Here is a 21,925-nt window from a genome sequence, read left to right as displayed (position 1 = left end):
CAACCTGAATTTATTTTTTTAATCAGACTGAGTAGTTTTCCAGTTTGATCAGGCTTAGAAAACTATTAGGGACCGTTCAAATATTACGTAACGCAATTTTCGAGCATTTTCAATCCCCTTCCCCCCTACGTAACACATTCGTCTCAAAATTTCTAAGCAAAATCCACAAAACGTAACAAACTGCTATACCCCCCCCCCCCCCCCTAAAAGCGTTACGTAATATTTGAATGGCCCTAATAGTAGTTCATTCAGATAACATGTTATGAGCGGCTTAGGAAAAGGTAAGTAAGTAATTGACAGCCCTAATAATGACAGTTTTTGTCACTAGAGAGTTGACTAGAACCAAGGTGGGTATATATTCAGGAGGTGTTCCCGAATAACGAATTCCCGATTCAGCCATTTTGGCTATGTAGGCTATGCAACTATGCGGAACTCATGAAGTTTGTTTACCAACAAACCACAGAAAAGCTGAGCAAAAAATAAACAAACTCATTGAGAGCCCCGCTCACTCCTCGCCTACTTACTGTGAAAGTCGGAGAACCTAGTGTATCTAAGAACCTTGACTAGAACGAGTATTTTAAAGCTTACTAAGCCATAAAAAGGACTTATAGAGAACCTATATTAAACCTAAGATCTGCAAGTTTCAATTCTGAAGCAAATTTCTTGAAACCCACGATTGACGATTCGCGTATTGACGATCGCTGATGGAACTAGCTTACGCTAGTATAGAGTTTAGCTATGTAAAGACCTAACTAAAATAGTGACTAATGTATTACGGGAATCAGCAGAGCAGACATTTTTCAAGCATCATAGTTGACATGGTTGCTGATTTTCTTTCATCGTCACGTTTCAAATCTCATTTGACTACTAGTGAAGCTTCAAGGGACTGGAAAAGCTTGACTATCGTCATGGATTTCTGTTCACGTGACGGATGTTATTTTTCAAACGACGGTCGTCAAGCAAGTCGGTTCAAAGCATTTTATGTATGATTCGAAAAATTTTGTGTATTTGGATTGCTTTTTGGGCGATTTGCCAGTGTCAAAACCAAATAAAATTCGGATTCAAAAAAATACTACCAATTGCGGAATTACAACATGTAAAGGAATTTTTATATAGATAATTATGAAAGGCAATTTTTTTGCGCATAGTCGATATTGTCCTTCTAGTCCCTAGCGAATTCTCATCGGTCGTGACAGTTAATGTTACGTTCGAAAATGTCCCGGTCCCAAACTATCCTGGACTGATCTCCAAAAACGGAAACGATGATCGTTGTTTTCAGATTTTTTTACAGCCACGACTATAACGAAACTTGTGTTTTTTGGCGTCGTCTTAAGATGTTTTTTATCTAAACATTATTCGTCACAGTCAAAAAGACGACGACGGGCTGAAGGCAACTATGATTATTCCGACGCTTCATTTGACTGAAGGTTGAGGCGAGATTGTTTGCTTGGTTACTCATTTGAAGGCGTCTGTTATGAATGCTTTTTAACAGACGCCTTCAAACTTTTTAACTTTTTCACAGTCACAGTTTTATGACTGATGATGGTGAATTTTGTATGCTCTGCGGGAATGAATATACCAGCCGGTTTGAAATCCCAAAAAAAATATTTACTCTACCACTGAAAAGTGCGTTGAATCTTTCATTTCAAAAAGTCGTGGGCCCAGTGGGTAAACTGGTGATAAAATAACCTTCACACTCCAACAGGTTCTGAGCCCAGACACGTCTGCTAGGAAGAAAGAGATGGTGAGAGGGGTACTCTCAACACTCTCAAGTTAAAGACTTGCGGAAAGCAAGTGCGCCAGCTACGCTGAGAAGACAGCCAGTGCAGATACTGGCGGTTAACAAGGGCAGAGAGTCGACCAGCCAGAGGATTTAACATGCGTAGAGGGACCAGCCAGCGCATAGTGGTCCAAAAGGGCTTAAAGTGGAACTTTTTTCGTAGCGCCTCTGTCTTTTATCTTATCTCTTAAGTATCTTCAGAACATTTGCTTCTTCAAACATACTTCATAACTTGAAAGCATCAAAAGTTAGTCAAAGTCCACTATAAAAAAATTGAAAAAATTCTAACTTTTTTATTTCAATAGATAGAGCTTTACTTTATACTACAAAGTTGTAGAATACGTGAAAATATAAAACTTTCTTGAATACATCAAATCTCTATCTCTTTTCAGAGCGGAGTTATAAAGGTTTTTTTTTAAAGTTATTTAAAAAGTGGTGTAGTTTTTTAAACTACATGTAACACGTAAAACACATCAAATATATGCTTGTTGTGTTCAAATATAAGCGCGTGGAGACAAATGACAATAAAACTAATTTGTTGCACTTAGTTCAAGCTTCAATGTGGTTTATTAGTTTTAAAAATTCACTTGCACGTTTTTGCAATAAACGCTCGTGAAGTTGAGTAAAAATAAAACTTAAAGTTGCAATAAGTTGGCTAGGAAACGTCGTAGAATGTTGAAATCTTGTGCAAAACGTGTGATTTGAATGTCCCAACAAATGTTTAGAACATGTCATTCATGTAAATTCTCATCTAACTATAGTTAAGTTTAAAAAACTAACTTTTAAATAACTTTAAAAATAAAACCTTTATAACTCTGCTCTGAAAAGAGATAGAGTTTTCATGTATCAAGAAAGTTTCATATTTTCCCGTATTCTACAACTTTTTAGTATAAAGTAAAGCTCTATCTATTGAAATAAAAAAGTGAAAATTTTCAATTTTTTTATAATGGACTTTGACTAACTTTTGATGCTTTCAACTTTCAAGTTATGAAGTATGTTTGAAGAAGCAAATGTTCTGAAGACACTTAAGAGATGGGATAAAAGACAGAGGCGCTACGAAAAAAGTTCCACTTTTAGCCCTTTTGGACTGCAGTGCAGCGCAGAGTTTACGGGATGCTTCAACGCAGCCAGAAGGTGTCGCTGGAATTCGAGGCCGGGAAGGAGGGTTCAGGGAGGATTACTCCCGATGCGGTAACGAGCGACGCTGCGGTTGGTAGCGTTAGTTCATTCCGACGACCTAGGGCTACCAGATACCGCAACACCAAAAAGAGTACATTGAGATTATTTATCCAACAAGTCAGGAGAAACGAAAAAACTGCGGTTTTCTGAGCTCCCAGCCTTCAGGTTGATACAAGATCCATTTAATTTTCGAGCTTTGCTCCCTGATGTTATGCAAAACAGAAGGAAAAAGATGAACATATTTCGTATTATCTGAGGAGGCCCCTACTACCTCGAATAAGCGGGGTTCTACTGTAATTGAAAACCAAGATATTTCCATTCAATCCGCGTACGTTTACTTTAAAATCATTATTTGAGATTAGACACGAATGTTTGTAAAGTGTTAAAAATTAAACTTAAAAAAGATAATATTACTGTTGCATACCCAAAGGCGTTTATCAAGCTGACTATATTACGAATAAAAATGAATGTTAATGAAAGCAGGATGTTAAAGTAATTTGTTGAAAGTCGTATTTTTTTCGTAGTTTTAGCATAAGATGTGAAACAACCTCATAAAATGGAAGTATGTTAAACGTAGGTTTTTCAGATCCAATGTCTAACAATAAAAAAAGAGTACAATTGATAAAATTTCACAAAAAGAAGAGTACGCTTATTTCTCTATCTTGCCATATGTCTTCTGGTAAGTGCAAATGAATACTTCATTATAACTATTTAATTTTTGATTTAACATCTTTCAGTAATCGCTGTGGCTGCAAGTGCTCTTCCGTTGGAACTGGTGGTGGTCATTCGTTCTTTGGTTCGAGTCCCACCGTAGGATGTCCGGGTTATAATGTCCGGGTTTATAAACGCAACGAAATTACGCAAGGTAAATTATTTATCAATATCATAATTTTCTATTTTTATTATTGATTTTTTTCTATTTTCTACAGGATCCCACAAAGCAACTCGCCGGCCAAAGGTCCCGCATTTGGTTTAGATTACGAATCAAGTGTAGTGTGTGGCGAAAGATATTAAAAATAAATTTTATTTACGATAAATTCATTTTATTTTCATTTTACTGCCCAGAATAAATACTTAAAAATTAGTAGAAGAGATCCAAATATCATTTAATAGCTTAACAAATTTTTCGTGGCTTCCATCCTCATAACATGTTGAACGTACTTGGAATTCACGTAAGTTGTACGTGATGTTCATAGAGCGAAAATTCCTATTAGGGGAGCGTTTACTTATTTTATTCGTACAAGTTACGTGAATATCAATTGGATAAAAATTATGTAGTTTTTCACGTAGCAGCTACGTGCAGATTATTTTGGGTGTACGACGACCAGAAAGAGTAGACTTTGGATTTCGGATAATTTTCGACGACTGAAAGAAGTTGTTGGTGTTGCGGGAAGCTCGACAGTTGACGATGCTATTCAATATTCTCCTTCTGCGAATTGAGGGAAGGTGTTAAAACCCACGATTAACAATTCACGTGGTGGGATGAATAAACCAATCGGTTTAAAATCCCAAAAAAAAAAACAATTCACGTATTGACGATCGCTGGGTGAAGTAGCAATCGCTAACGTAGAGTGTAGCTATGTAAGCAGTAGACTTAAGTACACTCAGAAATAAATAAAATATCAAACAGTTATATTTTAGGTATTTTCACATATCTCCCTCTTTACGCACACGGATATTTCTCATGGTGTAATTACTGGGATATTTCTCACTGGGAAATATTTCTGCGATTAAAATTTATGCATTGAGAAATGTTATGGAACGACATCTGGTGGTCAGAAATAAAAGTTTGAGCCGTAACGTAAAGGCAAACGCTTAAAGCAGAAATAAACAGAAAAACCAAACGAAAATCGTTTGATTTTCGTCCATGTTCTATGGTCAATGTGCATAATTGACCATAGCATAAAAACATGTGCATTTCGCTGGTAATATTACATGCTGCAATTGAGTCCATCCTTTTTAAATACGATTCAGATAAATATTTAAAGAGAATGGAATCTGCATGCAGTCAAGTTGAAAGGCATTTAGCAACTGAAGAATCTAGCATGTGCTCATACCCGTTTAGTTGGGACTCAAACGCACAAAGCGTTTGTTTGAACAAAATAATATATAATTTCTCGGTTATTAAATTTTATGCATTGGATCATTACACGCCAAGAAATTATTCGGATGCATAAATTTAAATATCTGAAATAGTTATTTTTTAATATTTCTGGATATTAATGTCAGAGAAATATCGGAGTTATTGAAATATAATAATTTTCATATTTTTTTCATTTCTGAGTGTAGTGAATAAAGAATTAACTCTATTCCACTCTTGAAATTCAATTCAACAATTTCATGCGTAAATTCTTTTGCGCAATTTCTGCTAGGCGTAAAGCGGGCCATAGACTACACAAATGGCCTGTGCAAATTCGATGATTCCACGACGATTGTTTGATCTATGCTCGCCCACACACTATACAAACATTTTTCACGCGAACACAAACGATTGCTGGCGAAAACATCAACAGCAACAAAAAAAAACCATCTCCACCCCGGCTGGGAGGATGGTTTGTACAAAATATTTCGATCCCGACCGATTTTACTAAAACCGTTTGGGCGCTCATTCAAGCAGTGCCATACACTATGCAAATCGTGTTTACAGCGACAAAATTTCATCGAATTTCATCGCATTTGTACAAATGTTGTGTAGTCTGTGGCCCGCTTAAGGTTTAACACATTACCCAAGTAAGCATAAGCACTAAAGCTTTGCATTTTTATAGCATTTTTAAGATGAATTTGGTATAAGACTGAAGTATATAGTTGGATAGATAAAGCAAGTGCATTTTTATGATATCCGTTAATCAAACAACTGTTGATGGCATTAGTAAACAATAAGTTCATTTAACCAGGAGGAAACTTAACACATTACGGACCAAATACAACAATTATCGCTTCGCTTGACTCGAATGTGATACCTTTAGAAGTACATAAAGTAAACCGGGGCAAGTGCAAACGGTTCTCACAACCATAGTTCAACTTTCACATGTCCTAGAAAAATATGTATATGTTCAAAAATTATCAATTTTCATTGCATCACTAAAATAGTTCTCAACAAATTTCCGTTGAAAGTGAAAAATTAGAAAATGTTGGTAAAAAGTAACGGTAATTTTGTGAAAAAAAAATTCTAAGTTTGCACTTGCCCCATTTATGGGGGCATATGGAAGCATTCGCTTCAGATACAACACTTTGGATACCCCTTCTGACCATTTTAATATAATGCTGAACCATTTTGGTGATGAATTTTCTGAAATGGCTGATGTTACATGGCTTAAATGTGCGTTTGCACTTACCCCGGTAGTGTCGTTTGCACTTGCCCCGCAGTGTGGGTTGACAAGAGTGATTATAATTTTCACAGCTTTCAGGGTGTACTGAAAATTTATCATAAATGATCATGAACACTCACCTTTCAATGAAAATTCGGATATGAATGCCCTTTTTTGTAGCCAAAATATGCAAAACAAAAAAACAAAAACACTCTGGTCATGTCTAGTACGTACTTGAATTCGTGTGTAATCAAACAGTACAATGTTTTTAGTGAAAAATTTAAAGAAAAGTTTAGTTTATCTACGTCAGATTGTTTGTTTGGGCCTACAACAATTTCTAGAAGATTTTTTTTTCTTTTTTTTGTAACAGAGAAAAGTTGAACGTTTGTACTTGCCCCGAGTTTGAATTTGCCCCGGTGTACCTCAGCTCAAATGTTATCAATAACATATTCATAAAGAAACTCAATTCTACAATATCGAAAACCACACTTTCGGTAACTCAAAGAAACTAAATTTATAAAATTTGGTCCGGCGATTTCCGAGGTATGTATAGAATGCCGAAATAAGGTCTATTTCGGCATAGATTCATTATTTTTTTAAATGCTAGGTTTCATCAAATGTTCAGCAAACTATCCGGCAAGCCTACAAGAGAAAATAAGTTGTGACTTACCTTTTGCTGCAATGTTTTCATGCTACCGGTGGACACAAGCTGCACTCCACCAAGACTAGCGGTTCCACTGGGTCCCGATGCTGGAGTCACCATAACCTTCTGCATGTTTGTTGTCTGGAAGAAAGTCGACTGTTGGTTCGGATCGGCCGCTGTCATTACACTAATCGGAATTGTTCCCGGAGGCAGAGCGGTGGCCGTTCCTTCTTTATTGAGCACAATAACCGATGCGGAATCCATCGTCATACTAGTCGGGACGGTAGTCAACGTGAGACCACCATCTACTCCGGGACCGGTTGTGGTGCCAAAGGATAGTTGCTGGGGAGCAACCGTCAGCGGGACCGAGTTCGGTACCAACAACGAGCTAGTGGCGTTGATCGATAGAGGAGTCCCTGTGGGAAACAGAACGGGCGAATTTCGTTGAACAATCACCTTCTGCTGTCCAACACTGGAAGCACCGAATGATCCCACCGGCGACATAAGTTTATCAATCAGGTCACCATCGTCCGGGTCCATCATTGCTGATAGTTTATGCTTTTCTTTTAGTTCTTTTTCCTAAAACTGTTGAATATCAGCTCAATTCACTTCGATCGACACACAAGGACAATAATTAGGTCTCTCTTATGCGACGTAGGTACTTTTCTTCAAGCCGTCAGTGGCTGTGTATCAATTCAAGGTAAAGGAAAACTGCCAAATCGGTACACGACTGGCTACATGTAGCGAATGTCTGTTTCTGGTCAAACAAGTTGCAGAGAGCACGATGGCAGAATACTTCCACTTCCTGATACACGGACTTTCACACGTCGTTTTTAAGTGGCACGCAGCAAATGCGAGACTTATTTCAGCAGGACTCACCAAATATGTGACGATGTTGAGGCGTCTGTTGATGCGATAGGATGGCACACCGTCGATTGGCTGAAATCGAAAATAAGGCAAGAGAAACACGGTCCCGTAAAAAAATCTGTTGTTGTTTAAGTTATATAAAGAACACAAACTTCTCGCTCTGCTTCCCTGCGCTCTCTCATTCGAGGACGGGTGTAAATTTTTCGTATTTCCGTTTGACAAAAGAAGCTAGGCTATCAAAACGATTCCTAGCCGACTTTAACTCGAGTTAATCGATTTGCATCAGTTAATTTATGTTGCTATGATTTATGGTTGCTGTCTGACCGAAAATGGCTCGATGGCTCAACGATCTCTCGAACGTGTCTAGTGGTGTGTTCGGGTGGAAGGTGAGAATGGCGACAGTGAGCAGTGAGCAGGGAACGCACCAGTCCGTGGTGAGATCATGGGTGAAGAAAGTTGATTTTGTGTTGAGCTGAGAGAGTTGAGAGCACAGGGTGAGCGTAGAGTGCGAGGGTACGATAGGCACGATAGGATCGTTTATCAGAATTTGTACAGCAATAGGAAACACCGTTGACAGGAGTAAAATTTTTGTTACGATTTGTCTCATATAGGCATTTGGCTTACTAATTTGTCATATTTTCGAATTCCTCCTTTTGGCAATCATTTAAACATTATCTATATCCCGAATGCTTTAATTTTAAGCAAATAAGCAAACAGGCATAGGGAGTGGGTTTTGTTGAAGATGCCATCATGATTTTAGAATACTTGAAAAATTAGACATCTAAAGCTCAATTGGTCAAATTAGCTGTAGAAACTGGAACATGATTCCATGTTCTTTAGATAAGTATCGAAGTTTTGCCAATTTTAATGCTGCGAGTCGCAAGTTCGAGAGACTCAAAACTTTTCAAGACTCCTGAATAATATAAGATCCTTGATTCGTTGCAATATAAATTTCCGACAATTCCGACATAAAATTGACGATAGTCAATAAAATCCACTTGATACATGTTAATTTAATCAATTAAAAAATAAATCTATCTACGGAAAATTAAAAGCCAAATTAATAAGGATTAATTTGAGGAAAACATCACATCGCTACGCTTTGAAGCGAAAATTGCATCTTCCCCGAATCTGAGCATAACCTTCGCGTCATGTATGCATCTCACGGGGGAACACATTTTGAGGTTATATTCAATACACGTATACCATTCTGTTTACTTTGAGTTCGTTGAGCAGTTTTACAAACATTTCCAATGAAATCGAAATAATCAAAATATCTTACATTCTCAATCAGAAAGCTATAAAATCAATGAAATTGAAACTCTAGAAGAAAACAATAGAATATCATCATAAGTATAATTCAATCAAACCAAAACTCTTGTCACGACTAACAATCAACATAGCAATCAAGTGTGTTGATATCGTTGATATAATTCGCTAATGTTTTCAATTTGTTTTATCATGATATTGTAAAGTTATAGCGTGAATTGACATTAAAATTAGATGATTTGGAAAGGAAGGCAATCTTGAAAGTGAAAGCTCTCAAATTTTTGTTGTTATTTTTTTTAGTATCGATGTTACCAAGGTCTTTTCAATCGTATAAAAAAAGTACTTACATCGATTCCTGCTATAATTATATTTTCACAGAGGACATTACAATGTTTATTGAACCCCAACTTCAACGAAAACGAATAGCCATTTTCGTTGAAAACCTTAAAACCGAATCCCCAAGCTTCTCGAATTTTTGACAGTTCCTAACCCATTAGAGCACACCAGACAGCGAGGTGCGATACGGTTGATGAGAACGAAAATATTGATTGATAATCGAGAAAATCACTTACCTGCTTGAGTAATAAAGCCGACGAAGACCTTTACGAAACGAAATGAACACTTTTCGCTGCCGATTGCACATAAATTCACAACTTAATTGAACCACTTTGAATCAACACCATACGATAGCGTATGAGAAGGATGCGAATCTGTAAGATCTTGCTTTGAGGCAGGGTTGTCAGATGGATTTTTAAAAAATCTGTATCGCCCTCATAAAAAAATCTGTATTTATCTGTATTTGAACTTCAACCACTAAAAACTTCTATTATTTTTTTCTATGTTAGCTCATTGCTGAATATGTAATTTGGTAATCAGTTTTAATGATTTTAACGTATTCATTATTCAAAAGTTGACAATTTATTTCATTAATCGAACTTAATCTAGAGTGATAAAACGTAGTTGTAAGTTTTTTTAGTTGGATATGAAAATTATTACTAAAGGCTAATTTACTCACACCAGATGAAAAAATTCGATTTTGTTGGCCGCAACCTAACAACCGTAGGACCAAATTTTAAAAGTTTGTCACGTTTGAGCAGCATTTTGTTGAGCACCCTTTCATTTAAGTTCATAAAACTTTTGAACTTTTTTTGTATTTATCTAAATTGAAAATCGAAATGCGTGAGATTTAGCTCAAGCATTGCAAGTTATTATTCTAAATAATTAATTAAATACCAAATGAATCCTTTGAATTAATCTGAATTCTGAATCTTATTTCTGTTTACTGAATTTTCTCAACCTTATTTCTAAAATCCTAAAATTAAAAAATGTATATTTAATTTTAGGATTTTGAATTTAAGTGATGAATGAAAGTTAGTTACGCAATTATTTTTGAGAAATTTGAATTTGATTCAATTACCTAGTATTTTTATTTTATTATAAAAGTAAAACCCTGACCTGGATATAAATATTTTATCGGTAATAAATACAAAACTGGAATTTCGAATTCACATTACACAAGGGAAAGTGATTTATGGTTCCTGTGTTTTAATACTTTTTTGATTTTGGAAGATTTTGGGTTCCTAAATGCAAATCAATCAGATTTAGATTAGACATTTTAATATGTTCTTCTTATACTCAATAACAAACCTGCATGAATACGTACAACAGATTTTAAACCTTTCTGTTATCTTTAATTCAATCAATCATTCATATATCTTGCTTAGATATTTTAGTTTCAGAAACACAACGCTTTGAAAAATTTAATAATATCTATTTATGACATCATTCAAAAAAGTCTGTGAGAATTTGATATTGAAGATTTTGACTTATTCCCCAACCTTGCCGAAGTCTACAAAACGTTTTGACTCATGCCTCAAGAAATATGAAAGATTGTATTTTGTTCTTTAAATTGAGGTCAAAATTTCCACTATTTCCTCTGAAGTCAAAATTTCTCGCGGTCCTCGGGAAAGTCGATGACTGAATTGAAACCATTTTTTTAATATCTTTGTCTTATAGTTTTGCCAGCAATGCATGGTTAGTTAAAGAGTTTTGAATAAAAAAAACTGACAATGCAAACGTTATTGAATCTGAAATAAGAATATTCTAAATGATTCTCAATTTTTTTTAAAACTCTCTTAAAGTGATAATCTTAAATACCGCTCCCTACTTTATAGATATCAAACCCCAAGGAGAAGAGATTTTATACTGATTTTATTATCAAAATATGTATACTCTGTTTGAGGGGCTTTCATTCGCCGTTAAAACAATTAAGTTATGCTGTTGAGAAAAATAGACTATTGAAGCGCCTTCGAACCTAGAATAAATGAGAAGTACATGGTTATAGTCGTCACAAAAGCTAACTTGTAGAAGTTAAAGGTCTGGATGAATTATTTGTGCTGTTGCAAGCATTTGCGGTATACTGCAGATGGAAAGATAAACGTTCAAAAAGATTTTACTCAATTAGTCCATGGAAACCAGTTCATCAACAATTGATTTTGATTTTTTTTTTTCTAAAAAATCTGTATAAATCTGTATCAATGTTTAGAAATCTGTATAAAAATCTGTATCTGTATCTTATCTGTATTGACGTTGAAAAATCTGTATAATACAGAAAAATCTGTATATACGACACAGCTGCTTTGAGGCTAAAATTTATGCTGATGGTTGTTTTTGGAGCGTTCGAACAGCGTGTTCGAAATTCGAATACATACCAATCAGAGCGGAGCGGGAGAAAAGCTCTCCCAAAAAATGGGCATCCTTCCATGAGATCGCTCTCGAAATTTCCTCCTCTCTGTCTGTCGATTGAAAATGGTTCCCAAACCATGATCGATGGCATCAGCTGATTTAGCTTGATGTGCTTGCAAGATCTAAAATAAGATTTTCCAAGAAATCATTTTTGAAAACTCAGTGGCCTAGACACAGTCGCTACAGTTGAATTGAAGGCATTAATCAATGTCTAATTTCAAAAGCAATCCCAAGGTAGTTTTTTTTACTTTTGTTTGAAGGGAACTTCTCTGTAATCGGTAGAAAAGGAATTTTTCAATGTATGTGCCATTTTTTATATGTGCTGAAAGATTTCCCCGATTCGGATTCAATAAAATGCACAAAGGCTGGTAAATAACTAAATAAACTATCAAAAACTGGCGCTTTATTCGAAATCCAATTTTCATCCAGATGTATGTACAATTTTGCTCATTAAAAAGATATGCTGCCGACATTTGTTCAACGACATAATGAACAAAGCCATTTAGAATAATCGGTAAAATTTGTTCAATTCTATGTTTTTGCCCGTTTAAGCACCACTGGCTAGCTGCAGTTCTTTTTTGACAGTTTGTTTGTTTTTCTCTCGCCGCCATTCTCTCCGCGAAAAGTGGACCGTTCTCTGTTTTCGAATAAACGGAATAAACTGCAACACGCACACTACAATATAAACGTGTTTCCCTTTTTGGGTTACAAGATCAATTTCATCTATCGTTAATTCTTACCATCAGTTGTTAATAGTTAAGAGTTTGTATTTCCATGAAAATCCTTCTAAACAATCAACAAATCAGCTGTACTTTCGTTTAATTCAGATTGTTTAATTTTTGTCAACTCTTTAGCAGATCCCACGAGAGAGAGAGTGTAAGTTGGTGTGAGTGAGAGAACAGTTGGGATGCGAGCGATGCGAGTAGGTAGGCCTTCGCCTTCACGTGCCCGAGTGCCCGGTTTGGCGGTGCTAAATTAACCCTTGAAAATACCTAATTAAATTTTATAGCAGTGAGCAGTGAGATTTTAAGCTCATGTTGCGATTAGGTATCTCACCAAAGTGATTGGTGAAGAAAATAGATAGTGAGAAATAGAATTAACGCATTCGATGGTAGGTGATTGGGAATTGTAATCAAAAATCATTCCTTTGCAGATTTTTAATATTTACAGCAATAAATTTCAAAAATTAAAATATATTTAAGCTATCCTTGATCGTATCACGGGTTTATGCTACGGTCTCTTCTGGATGTAAAAGTTTTGGTCTCAAATATGGTGAGTTATAAACTCATATAGAAACACGTTGCCGAATTACCTTGAGTAACATTTGAAGAGGAGATAATAACCAATTTAACTGTAAATAACTGGTGTACGTCGAATTAAAAGTTGGTTCTGTTAACCATGGCCGACATCTTATGCGAACATGAACGTGAAAAACTCTCAACTCTTTCAAAAATACACAACTAGATATTGGGTTTCGTCCCTTGGTGGAATATGTTGGCACTACTCACATTGGTAACAAACACATACAATATGGGACTGTTATGTGAGCGTAGCAAATTTCAGCTTAAATATGAAATTTGAACTTCAAATAGAAACATTTTAACCCTCATTATCTAATGTACCGCTGGAACCAGTATGAAATTGCCTTTCTGGTAAATATAATTTTATTGCAAAAAAGCGTTGGTTGGAAATTTTCTATTGTTACTACTCAGTTCGTGTTTGATAGTCACGACACGCATCGTTATTTCTTCTCTCGCTTGTCTCGGCGAAATCTGATGTGGATGAGGGTTAAAGGGTGTGTCACATCAAATTGCATCACGGGATAAACGCTGTAGAAATTTAATTTTTAGGAATTATATCTTCAGCTTTCGCTTATAATCAGATAAGAGTGTATATATCACGTTGGCCATGCTTCACTGTCAATTTTTCGTAAATTTGAAAAAATGTCGTCGAATGAAAAAGAACGTCGTGAATTAATCCTGCGCACTCATTTCGAGAATCCGGAGTTGTCACATCGGGACATCGGTTAGATGCTGGGAATCGTTCAACCCACGGTTAGCAGAATACGAAAACGATCTTCGAGAAACTAACCATCGACCGGAAGGTGAAGAACGGCAAAAATGGATGCTCCGTCAGTGAAAAAGATCACAACCGCGTAGTTAAGCAGTTTAGACGTGATCCGAGAAGTTCGGTCCGGAATGTCGCCAAAAAGCTGAATTTGTCAAGTTCATTCGTCCATCGGACCAAGCAGCGGGAGTGCCTGCGTACTACAAGGTTCAGAAGGCTTCTCACCGCGACGAAAAGCAAAACATGTTGGGGAAGACGCGAGTTCGGAAGCTGTACACCGAAATGCTGACGAAGCCGCAGCCTGGTAATGGACGACGAAACCTACGTCAAAGCGGACTTTCGTCAGCTACCGGGCATGTTGTTCTTCACCGCAGAGGACAAATTCACCGTTTCGGAGGAGATTCGCAAGCAGAAACTATCCAAGTTTGCCACCATGTACTTTTTGGTGTGGCAAGCGATCTGCTCTTGCGGAAAGCGGAGCGCCCCCTTCGTGTATATGACTGATGGCTGAAGTTGCCCAGGGATTAAGTCTCCTCACAGTCCCCTACTTTTCATCACAGCATTCATAAGTTGAAACCAGATTTTCATGGTGAGTTTTCAATATTTTGCATTAAGATGAATTTGGAATCCGAATCTGAATTTGAATATGAAAATTGAATCTGGATCGAAAAACAGAATCAATCTGAAATCGGAATGTGGAATATCAATCTCAATCCGAATCTAAAATTTGAATCTGAAATCAGGATCTTGATCTGAAATTCAATTCTTTTTCTGAATTCTATTTTTACATGTGACCCAGAGATGTCAAGATCGTGCCTCTGACATTCAGCCAGGGAAACTTTTTGTAGAAAAATAAAATCAGCATCGTCGGTATTCCATTATCAGACTATAGACTCTTGAATAATGAGGGACACAGAATGGTTTGAAGGGTCTTTATTCTACGAAGTGTGGTTTGTAACTAAAGTAAAAGCACAGAGAACAGACGTACAAGCTAGCCCACGAAACTTGTGTAAAATTTCCAGCGGCATTAGTTTAGTTATGAGTTCATATATACGATTACGCCTTTTCGAAAACTGTACACTTGAAAATTTGATTCGTAACTTTTGAACGGCGCAATAGGTGCCACTGTTTAAAGTCAATTTTTAACATATTTTTGGGATGTCTGCATTTGAAATTTTACACACTTTTTTGAAGATTTTTTGTTCGAGCTTGTACGTCTGTTCTCTGTGGTAAAAGTGAAAAGTTTTCACTGACAACTAACGGTTGTTTGATATCTTGATTGCTTTGATTTCACCCCCTCTCAATCCGTTAGTCCTAGCATGGATCGCAGCTCTTGAAAACGGGTTGCTTCCAAAGCTTTGGTGAACAAGTCGGCCAACTGGTCTTGTGTTCCAATGGCTTCGATCTGCAATCGTCCTTCTGCAACATGGTCTCGTATAAAATGGTGCTTCACGTCGATGTGCTTGGTTCGCTTCGTTTCGAGATTTTTGGCCATACCGATACAACCTCGGTTGTCCTCGTAAATGGTGACCGGCATCTTGAAATCCTTTACCTTCATGTCTTCGAGGAGCCCGGACAACCAGATGGATTCTGCTGCTGCTGCGCTTAGGGCTACATATTCTGCTTCACTTGAAGACATCGCCACCGTCGTCTGCTTCTTACTGGACCAAGAAACCGTTGAACCGAAGACCTTGAACGTGAAACCGCTCACCGATTTACGATCCTCTGAATCAGCGGCCCAGTCTGCGTCCGCAAATCCAATCAGAGCTTCCGAGTTTTCGTCACGTTGATATTTCAGAGAAAGTTGGGGCGTTCCTCGTAAATATCGGACGATTCGCTTCAGGGCCTGCCAATGGCTCTCCGTAGGATTCTGCTGGAAACGTCCCATGTATCCTACCGGAAAGCAGATGTCCGGTCGTACACATAGCATGGTATACATAATGCTGCCTAACAGCTCTCGATACGGTTCCTTCGTGGTTGGACCTTCGCGGCTCAGTTGTAGTCCTTTCTCCATGGGTAATTTGCAAGCATTGCAGTCGGCCATACCAAATCGCTCCAATAACTTCCTTACCTGAGCTTCCTGTGATAGCGACAGACATCCTGCATTTTGCTCGTAGGTTAACTTTATTCCGAGAAAATGGCAAGCTTCACCGCAGTCAGTCATTTCGAACATTGCTGATAACTCTTGTTGGACTTAATATTTATCGGTGGAATAACAAAATAACTAAAGTTCCACATCATCAAAACGCGCCATCAGATAAATAAAGGAAATTTGTTCCCATTGCACATGTATTCTACATTCATGAATAAATTGAATTAACTCACGTGGTTTTTTTGGTCATCTTATGACGTCCTATGATGATCGCATGCACTTCCGCTCCGAATTCCACCAACCAAGGTCTTGGCTCTGCTGCCCCGGACAAAACGAACTAATTGCCCGACATCGGACCTCTGGATGCTGCTCGTATCGTGCTTGTGGGTGGCCTGAGAAGGAACAAGCGGACTCCGCTCAAGGTTTCCAATTCCCACCGATGGCTGACGAAATGTCGCTGCTGTGCTGCAGACCTGAAGGGAGCCAAGTGGATTCCCGGACATCGGACCTGTGACTTCTGTTGGTGCTGCGATCCTTGATTGCTTCCGGAACAGTGTCGGAAGGCTTCCGAACGGAAGAGATGCTGCTCGTGCTCACTCGCCTGATTATCTGGCAAGCGCTCGCTGATTGGGCTTGTCCTCGTTTCACCAGATTCCCGGCACTAGTTGCTGTCGTGTTGATGCGCAATCTGGAAGGTGTTCTCAAAGGGCTGCCCCCTGAGGCGACTGCTGTTGCGATTCGCCGATGCGGCTGGCGAAGTGTTGCCGGATGCTGATGTGCTCGATGAGAACCAAGCAGGTTTGCCGGGCACCGGACCTCCGGGTCCTGCTGGTGTAAAACGACCACGAAATCCCTGGCTGCGTTCAATGATGAGGAATCACCGGAAGTGATGTTGGCAGCTGCTGGGAGAAAAACACGCGTGGAACAAAAAAAAACCCTGCGGACAAAGTCCAATTAGTTTTCCAATTTTGCTCAAGGTTGCTTTTTGGTGTTGCTTACCCGATATGGGGTCTTTTGCCTTTGGTAATCCTTCTGGTGCTTTGTTGTCCGCTTTGCTTGTACTGTGGGGATAACAACCAGGTTAGCAACGCGTCATTTCGAGCTTTGAGGTTAACTCACCAGATGTGTTTAGCGGCTCTACTTTTTCTTGCACCGTTCGCCGGTCCGCGATCTTGCGAATTCTGCTTGGGCGAACTTGAACCACGGATGGTTCTTCAACCAGCACTGGCCTGTTTGACCGGCGGAACAACCTGGCAAGAATAAAATTGCGTGAGCGGGCTTTGCTCTTTTAGGATGGCAGTTTTTGTTTTTTGCAACTCACCAGCAGCTGTAGACGACGACCGTTCCTTCCCCAACGTTGTTACGGTGACTTCCGCGGCTAACTTTGGAGGCTTGAGGATGACCTCCTGGTGCGCTGGTTTCTCCTGTCCGGATCACGTGGCCACCACTTCTTTTTTTTCCACTGAGGAACAGAATGACCGGCAAATTCCTCTTCACACGCAACTTTCGTTTTTTTTTCTTTCTTTTGCACTGAAGCAAATTGAATTGTAGGAATTCGTGCTTTTTGACATTTTCGCTGTCGCACGAGGGGTCTCCTTATTCACACAAATACTCGTCCACACTGAGTGGACTCGAGGTACTTTACAGCTCAAAATTTCATGAATGTGCGTTGAATACATGACTGACTAATTATTGTTACACAATCCTATCATGGGACCAGAGTTTTTTGTGAGGCTTAGAAGAACCTCACAAAAAACTCTCTGCTTGCGCTTAGGTTTCGAAGCGCAGAGACTTTTAGGAAGATCAGAGAATGTGGGTAGATCCCACGCGTAACTGGATTACGATGAGCGGCTGAACCGCTAAGACGGTTACTACATAACAACAAAACTATACGGCAGCTGAACTGCAAAATACGGCAACATTGTGTGCCTAGACGGTGATCTCAACGCCATCTCATGGTGGCTAAACGTCTCTGAATATTGCACTCTGATAGGTCCCATGAAACATTTAACTTAAATCGTGATAGCTTAACTAATTCAAAACTAGACGATTTAACAGGTAACAAATGAGAGGTTTGGCATTAAAACTAATCTACAAAAGATTTTAAGCAAGGCAGTAGGAAAGGGAGTATTTAGTTCCCAGATCGCCAGGAGTCCAGAATAGAGGTTATCAACCGCGCCCCTAGATCGCGTTGCTTTTGATGATTTGTCCTGACGACCCCCAAACCGTACTTAATGTTTGACTTGACCCAATGGATAGTGTTTAAGACTGAGTTGGATTAAATTGCGTTTTTAAGGCTTAAATTCTTCAACGTATTCTCTTAGCAAGTAGGTTTTGTATTCAAATTGAACAGCTTTACCATAGATGAGGGTTGTTTGGTGGTTTGTGGCCTCCAATCTTGGTCAGGGCTTATTTTAGCGGCATGTTGCTCGTTGTCGTCAGTGGTGGTACTGCGTACATAGCGGGATGATCGAATAGATGAGTGCCTTGGACGTTTCACAGCCTACACTGAAGTCGATATGGCGGTAGCGGCCGTCATGATGTCTACCCCTCACAACTTGCAGGGCAGTGCTGTATTCGCTGGAATGTCGTTTTCGGGATGTGCCTGCGTCGCTTCGCTTTTGTGGTGGTGACTTTGCTTCGCCGGTTCCTCTCCTGGGATGGCGAAGTGACGCTTTCGGCTTGGCGTATTCGACTGTTGCCGAGTTGGGTGTGTCGTTGCATCGGGTATTTCGTCATGTTCGATGGTTTGTTGGCTGCGTCTGCTGACTGCACTTGTTCTTTGATGACGAGTTTCCTCCGTAGTTTCTCTTCGGTGTCTTGATGTCTTGCTCCGTTGATAGTGTGACGGGTTTTCGCTTTTGGGTGTTCGATGACTTCGGAGGCTCTTCATGATGTTGCTTGGAATGTACAAGAATGACTGTTTCTCCGAAGAGCATGAGAGGTGAGGTTTCCAGAGTAGATGTTTTTCCGTCAGCCCTCATCATTTCGTATTTAGGCGGCGTCTAAAGCTTGTGGTCTGCAACATGAAGTCTGCTTACATAGCTTGAATCTGTACCTGCTATTCGTTTTTGTGGTTGTTGGTGTCCTGACAATCGTTTCAATTGCAGCGACGTGGTGTGTAGCGCCTGGCAACGGTGACTCACCAGTTCTACTATCCCAAGCGCGATAACGCTGCTGTGAATGACAGGATTGCTTTCAGGACACTGAGCGGCGGCAATCCCACGCAAGGTTGCCGGCCCTCCCCAAATTCTGACGAACTGCATGGCCGAGTTCTCAGAGTCCGTACAGCTGACGCTGGTCCCACGCAAGGCCGTTGTCTCCTTCATGAGCGCCTACTTCTTCGTGTTCGTCGGTGTACTAGCGACGAAATAGCATCAGCTGTGTTCCATGGAGTTGTTTGGATGGAAGAATTCTGCATAGTTTGGTCCGAGTTGTTGGGGCGAGGTTTCAAAGATGATGTTGGTCCTTCAGCCTTCTCCATTTCGTGTTTTCTGCTCCAAGTGAGCTCGTGGTCAGCGTTTATGCTTACATAGCTTTAAAAACTTTCACTAGTCTGCCTTGATGTCTTTCGTATGGTATCGACCTCGTTTTCCGCTTGCGACGTCTTCTAGGGTGTAGAGATTGGTCCCAAGGACTTCTTTCACCACTGCTGGCACGAATTTGGGATCCAATTTACGTGTCATGTGGTCTACCTTCGATGATAGTGTAAACGATCTGCGCCATACTAAATCTCCTACCTTGAACTCTACTGTTCTCTTGCGTAAGTCGTACCGAATTTTGGATTTAGCATGGTTGCTACTAATCCGCTTGACAATAAACTCCTGGATACGCTTCATTGAAGATAGTCGGAGGTCTAAGGCGACTTTCGGATCTTCGTTTGTGTTCAAATCTTCTTGGACGTAGAGATCGGTGTGTAGGATCAATTCTTTTCCGAAGTTCGCAACGTGTGGACTGACTCCCGTTACGTCATGCTGAGCACTGTTTATCGCGGCACAGATTGATGGTAGATGCTCATCCCAGCTTCTATGATTTTCGTCAATCAATGCCCTTATGCATGTGATGAGTACCCGATTCACTCGTTCTGCGTTGTTGACCATAGGACAGTAAAAGGCCGTTAGCATGTGCTCTATCCTATACTTGTTCAGCAAGGTTTTGAACACCGACGAAGTAAACTGCTTGCCGTTATCCGAGAGAATTATTCTGGGCCGGGAAAATTTCAGGAATACGTGATTCTCCAGGATTTCCACCATTTTTGTAGAGTCTGCCGATTTCATAGGGTGAACGACGATGTATTTTGTGATCCAATCTACTACAACCAACATCACTGTATTACCGGAACGCGAACGCGTCAGAGGACCTACGAAGTCTACCGATATAAGCTCCCAAGGAATGCGAGCTGGTTTCAGTTTTCCCATGGTCGGCATCATTTTTGAGTTCGGTGCTTTGCTGGCTTTACAGGTACTGCATCTTCTGACGTATTGCGCTATGTCTTCGCGCATCTTGGGCCAGTAAAAGTGCGCTTGGATCCTTTGGAACGTTTTTTGGAACCCCAGATGAGCGGCTGAAGGAGCGTCATGATTTTTCTGCACTATTTCTTCGCGACTTGCCTTAGGTACAGCTTTTTTCCACCGATGTGCGGTTGATCCCGCTTCATCTTTGTAAGAGCAGTTCTTGTACAGTTCTCCTTGGATGATCTGGTAGTCTGCAAAACGGTTTGGATTTTCTCTGACACCTTTTAATACTGCTTCGTACCACTCATCTACGTTGTCTGCCCCTGACAGGGTCACCGTGTCCACAATTCTTGACAGCGCATCAGGAACTACGTTTACCGAGCCCTTTCTGTAGCGAATCTCGAAGTCAAAGGCGTTTAACCGGATCAGCCATCTGCACATCAACGCTGTTGGATTCTTCATCGTCTTAAGGTAGCTAAGTGCAGAATGATCACAGTACACGATGAAATGAACGCCTTCTACGTATCCTCGGAATTTCTCGATAGCTCTTATAACTGCCAGGCACTCCCGCTGCGTCACTGAGTATTTCCGCTCCGCCGTCGACAATTTTTGCGAGAAGTAACAAATTGGATGTTCTTGACCGTCAGTTTCCTGTGTGAGCACTGCCCCAATCGCTACATCACTCGCATCGCAAGCGATCGAAAACTGCTTCGTGTAATCCGGTGGCGCGAGAATAGGCGTCGATACTAATGCTGATTTGAGTCGTAGAAATGCTTCTTCCGCTTCAACCGTCCAACGAAACTTGTGCTTTATCTTGGTGAGCTCCGTGAGCGGCGCCGCTATCTCCGAGAAGTCTGCTACAAAACGACGATACCAGTTGCACATGCCGATGAAGCGCTGCACCTCTTTCCTGGTCGTTGGAATCGGAAAATTGACTACACAGCTTGTTTTCTCTGGATCAACCATCCAGCCATCTTGGTTTAACACATATCCCAAGTATTTTATCTCCTTCCTACAGAAACAGGATTTTTCAGCAGAAATTGTCAGATTAGCTGCACGAAGTCTTTTGGCCACTTCTTCCAGTAACTTTATATGCTCTTCAAAGGTCTCCGAACACACAATAATGTCGTCAAGGTAGTGGAAGACCTTTGGTTCCATATCCGCGAAGATGGTTACCATTACTCTCTCCAGTCCTTGGCTAGCGGTGCACAATCCGAACGGAACTACCTTAAACTGAAAATGGCCTCGCTGAGGTACCGTAAATGCCGTAAGTTGCCTTGAAGCCGTTTCAAGAGGTATTTGCCAGAATGCGTCCTTTAAGTCTATCGATGAAATGAACTTGCAGCCGCTGAGGTTGTTCATAATTGCTGCAATCTGCGGGATTGGATACCCTTCATTGATCATGATGGAGTTTAGGTGGCGAGCATCCAGACACACTCTATATTGGCCCGTCTTCTTCTTCACGGCTACCAGCGGGTTGTTCCACGGTGAAAAACGAGCTTCTTCGATAACGTCCAGCTT

At 39.8% G+C, this 21,925-nt stretch overlaps 1 protein-coding gene across 2 annotated transcripts in view; it reads right to left on the bottom strand.

Annotated features, from left to right (window-relative positions):
- The window catches only part of LOC129751310 (lethal(3)malignant brain tumor-like protein 3), a 56,653-nt gene extending 46,888 nt beyond the window's left edge, over nucleotides 1-9,765 (bottom strand). The window contains exons 1-2 of one of the 2 annotated variants that reach the window (XM_055746737.1): nucleotides 9,619-9,765; nucleotides 6,938-7,849 (exon numbers count right to left, since the gene is read on the bottom strand). In XM_055746737.1, the coding sequence (XP_055602712.1) occupies nucleotides 6,938-7,453 (516 nt within the window). In that variant the 5' untranslated portion in view covers nucleotides 7,454-7,849; nucleotides 9,619-9,765. Of the gene's footprint in view, nucleotides 1-6,937; nucleotides 7,850-7,929; nucleotides 8,080-9,618 lie in introns of those variants that run through there. The other variant, XM_055746738.1, reaches the window with a different exon arrangement.
- Between the last annotated feature and the right edge of the window lie 12,160 nt (nucleotides 9,766-21,925).

The sequence above is a fragment of the Uranotaenia lowii genome, chromosome 3 (assembly GCF_029784155.1).
Source record: "Uranotaenia lowii strain MFRU-FL chromosome 3, ASM2978415v1, whole genome shotgun sequence".
Classification (NCBI taxonomy): domain Eukaryota; kingdom Metazoa; phylum Arthropoda; class Insecta; order Diptera; family Culicidae; genus Uranotaenia; species Uranotaenia lowii.
The sequence above is the reverse complement of the archived record's forward strand: the minus strand, read 5'-3'. Positions and strand labels throughout refer to the sequence as shown.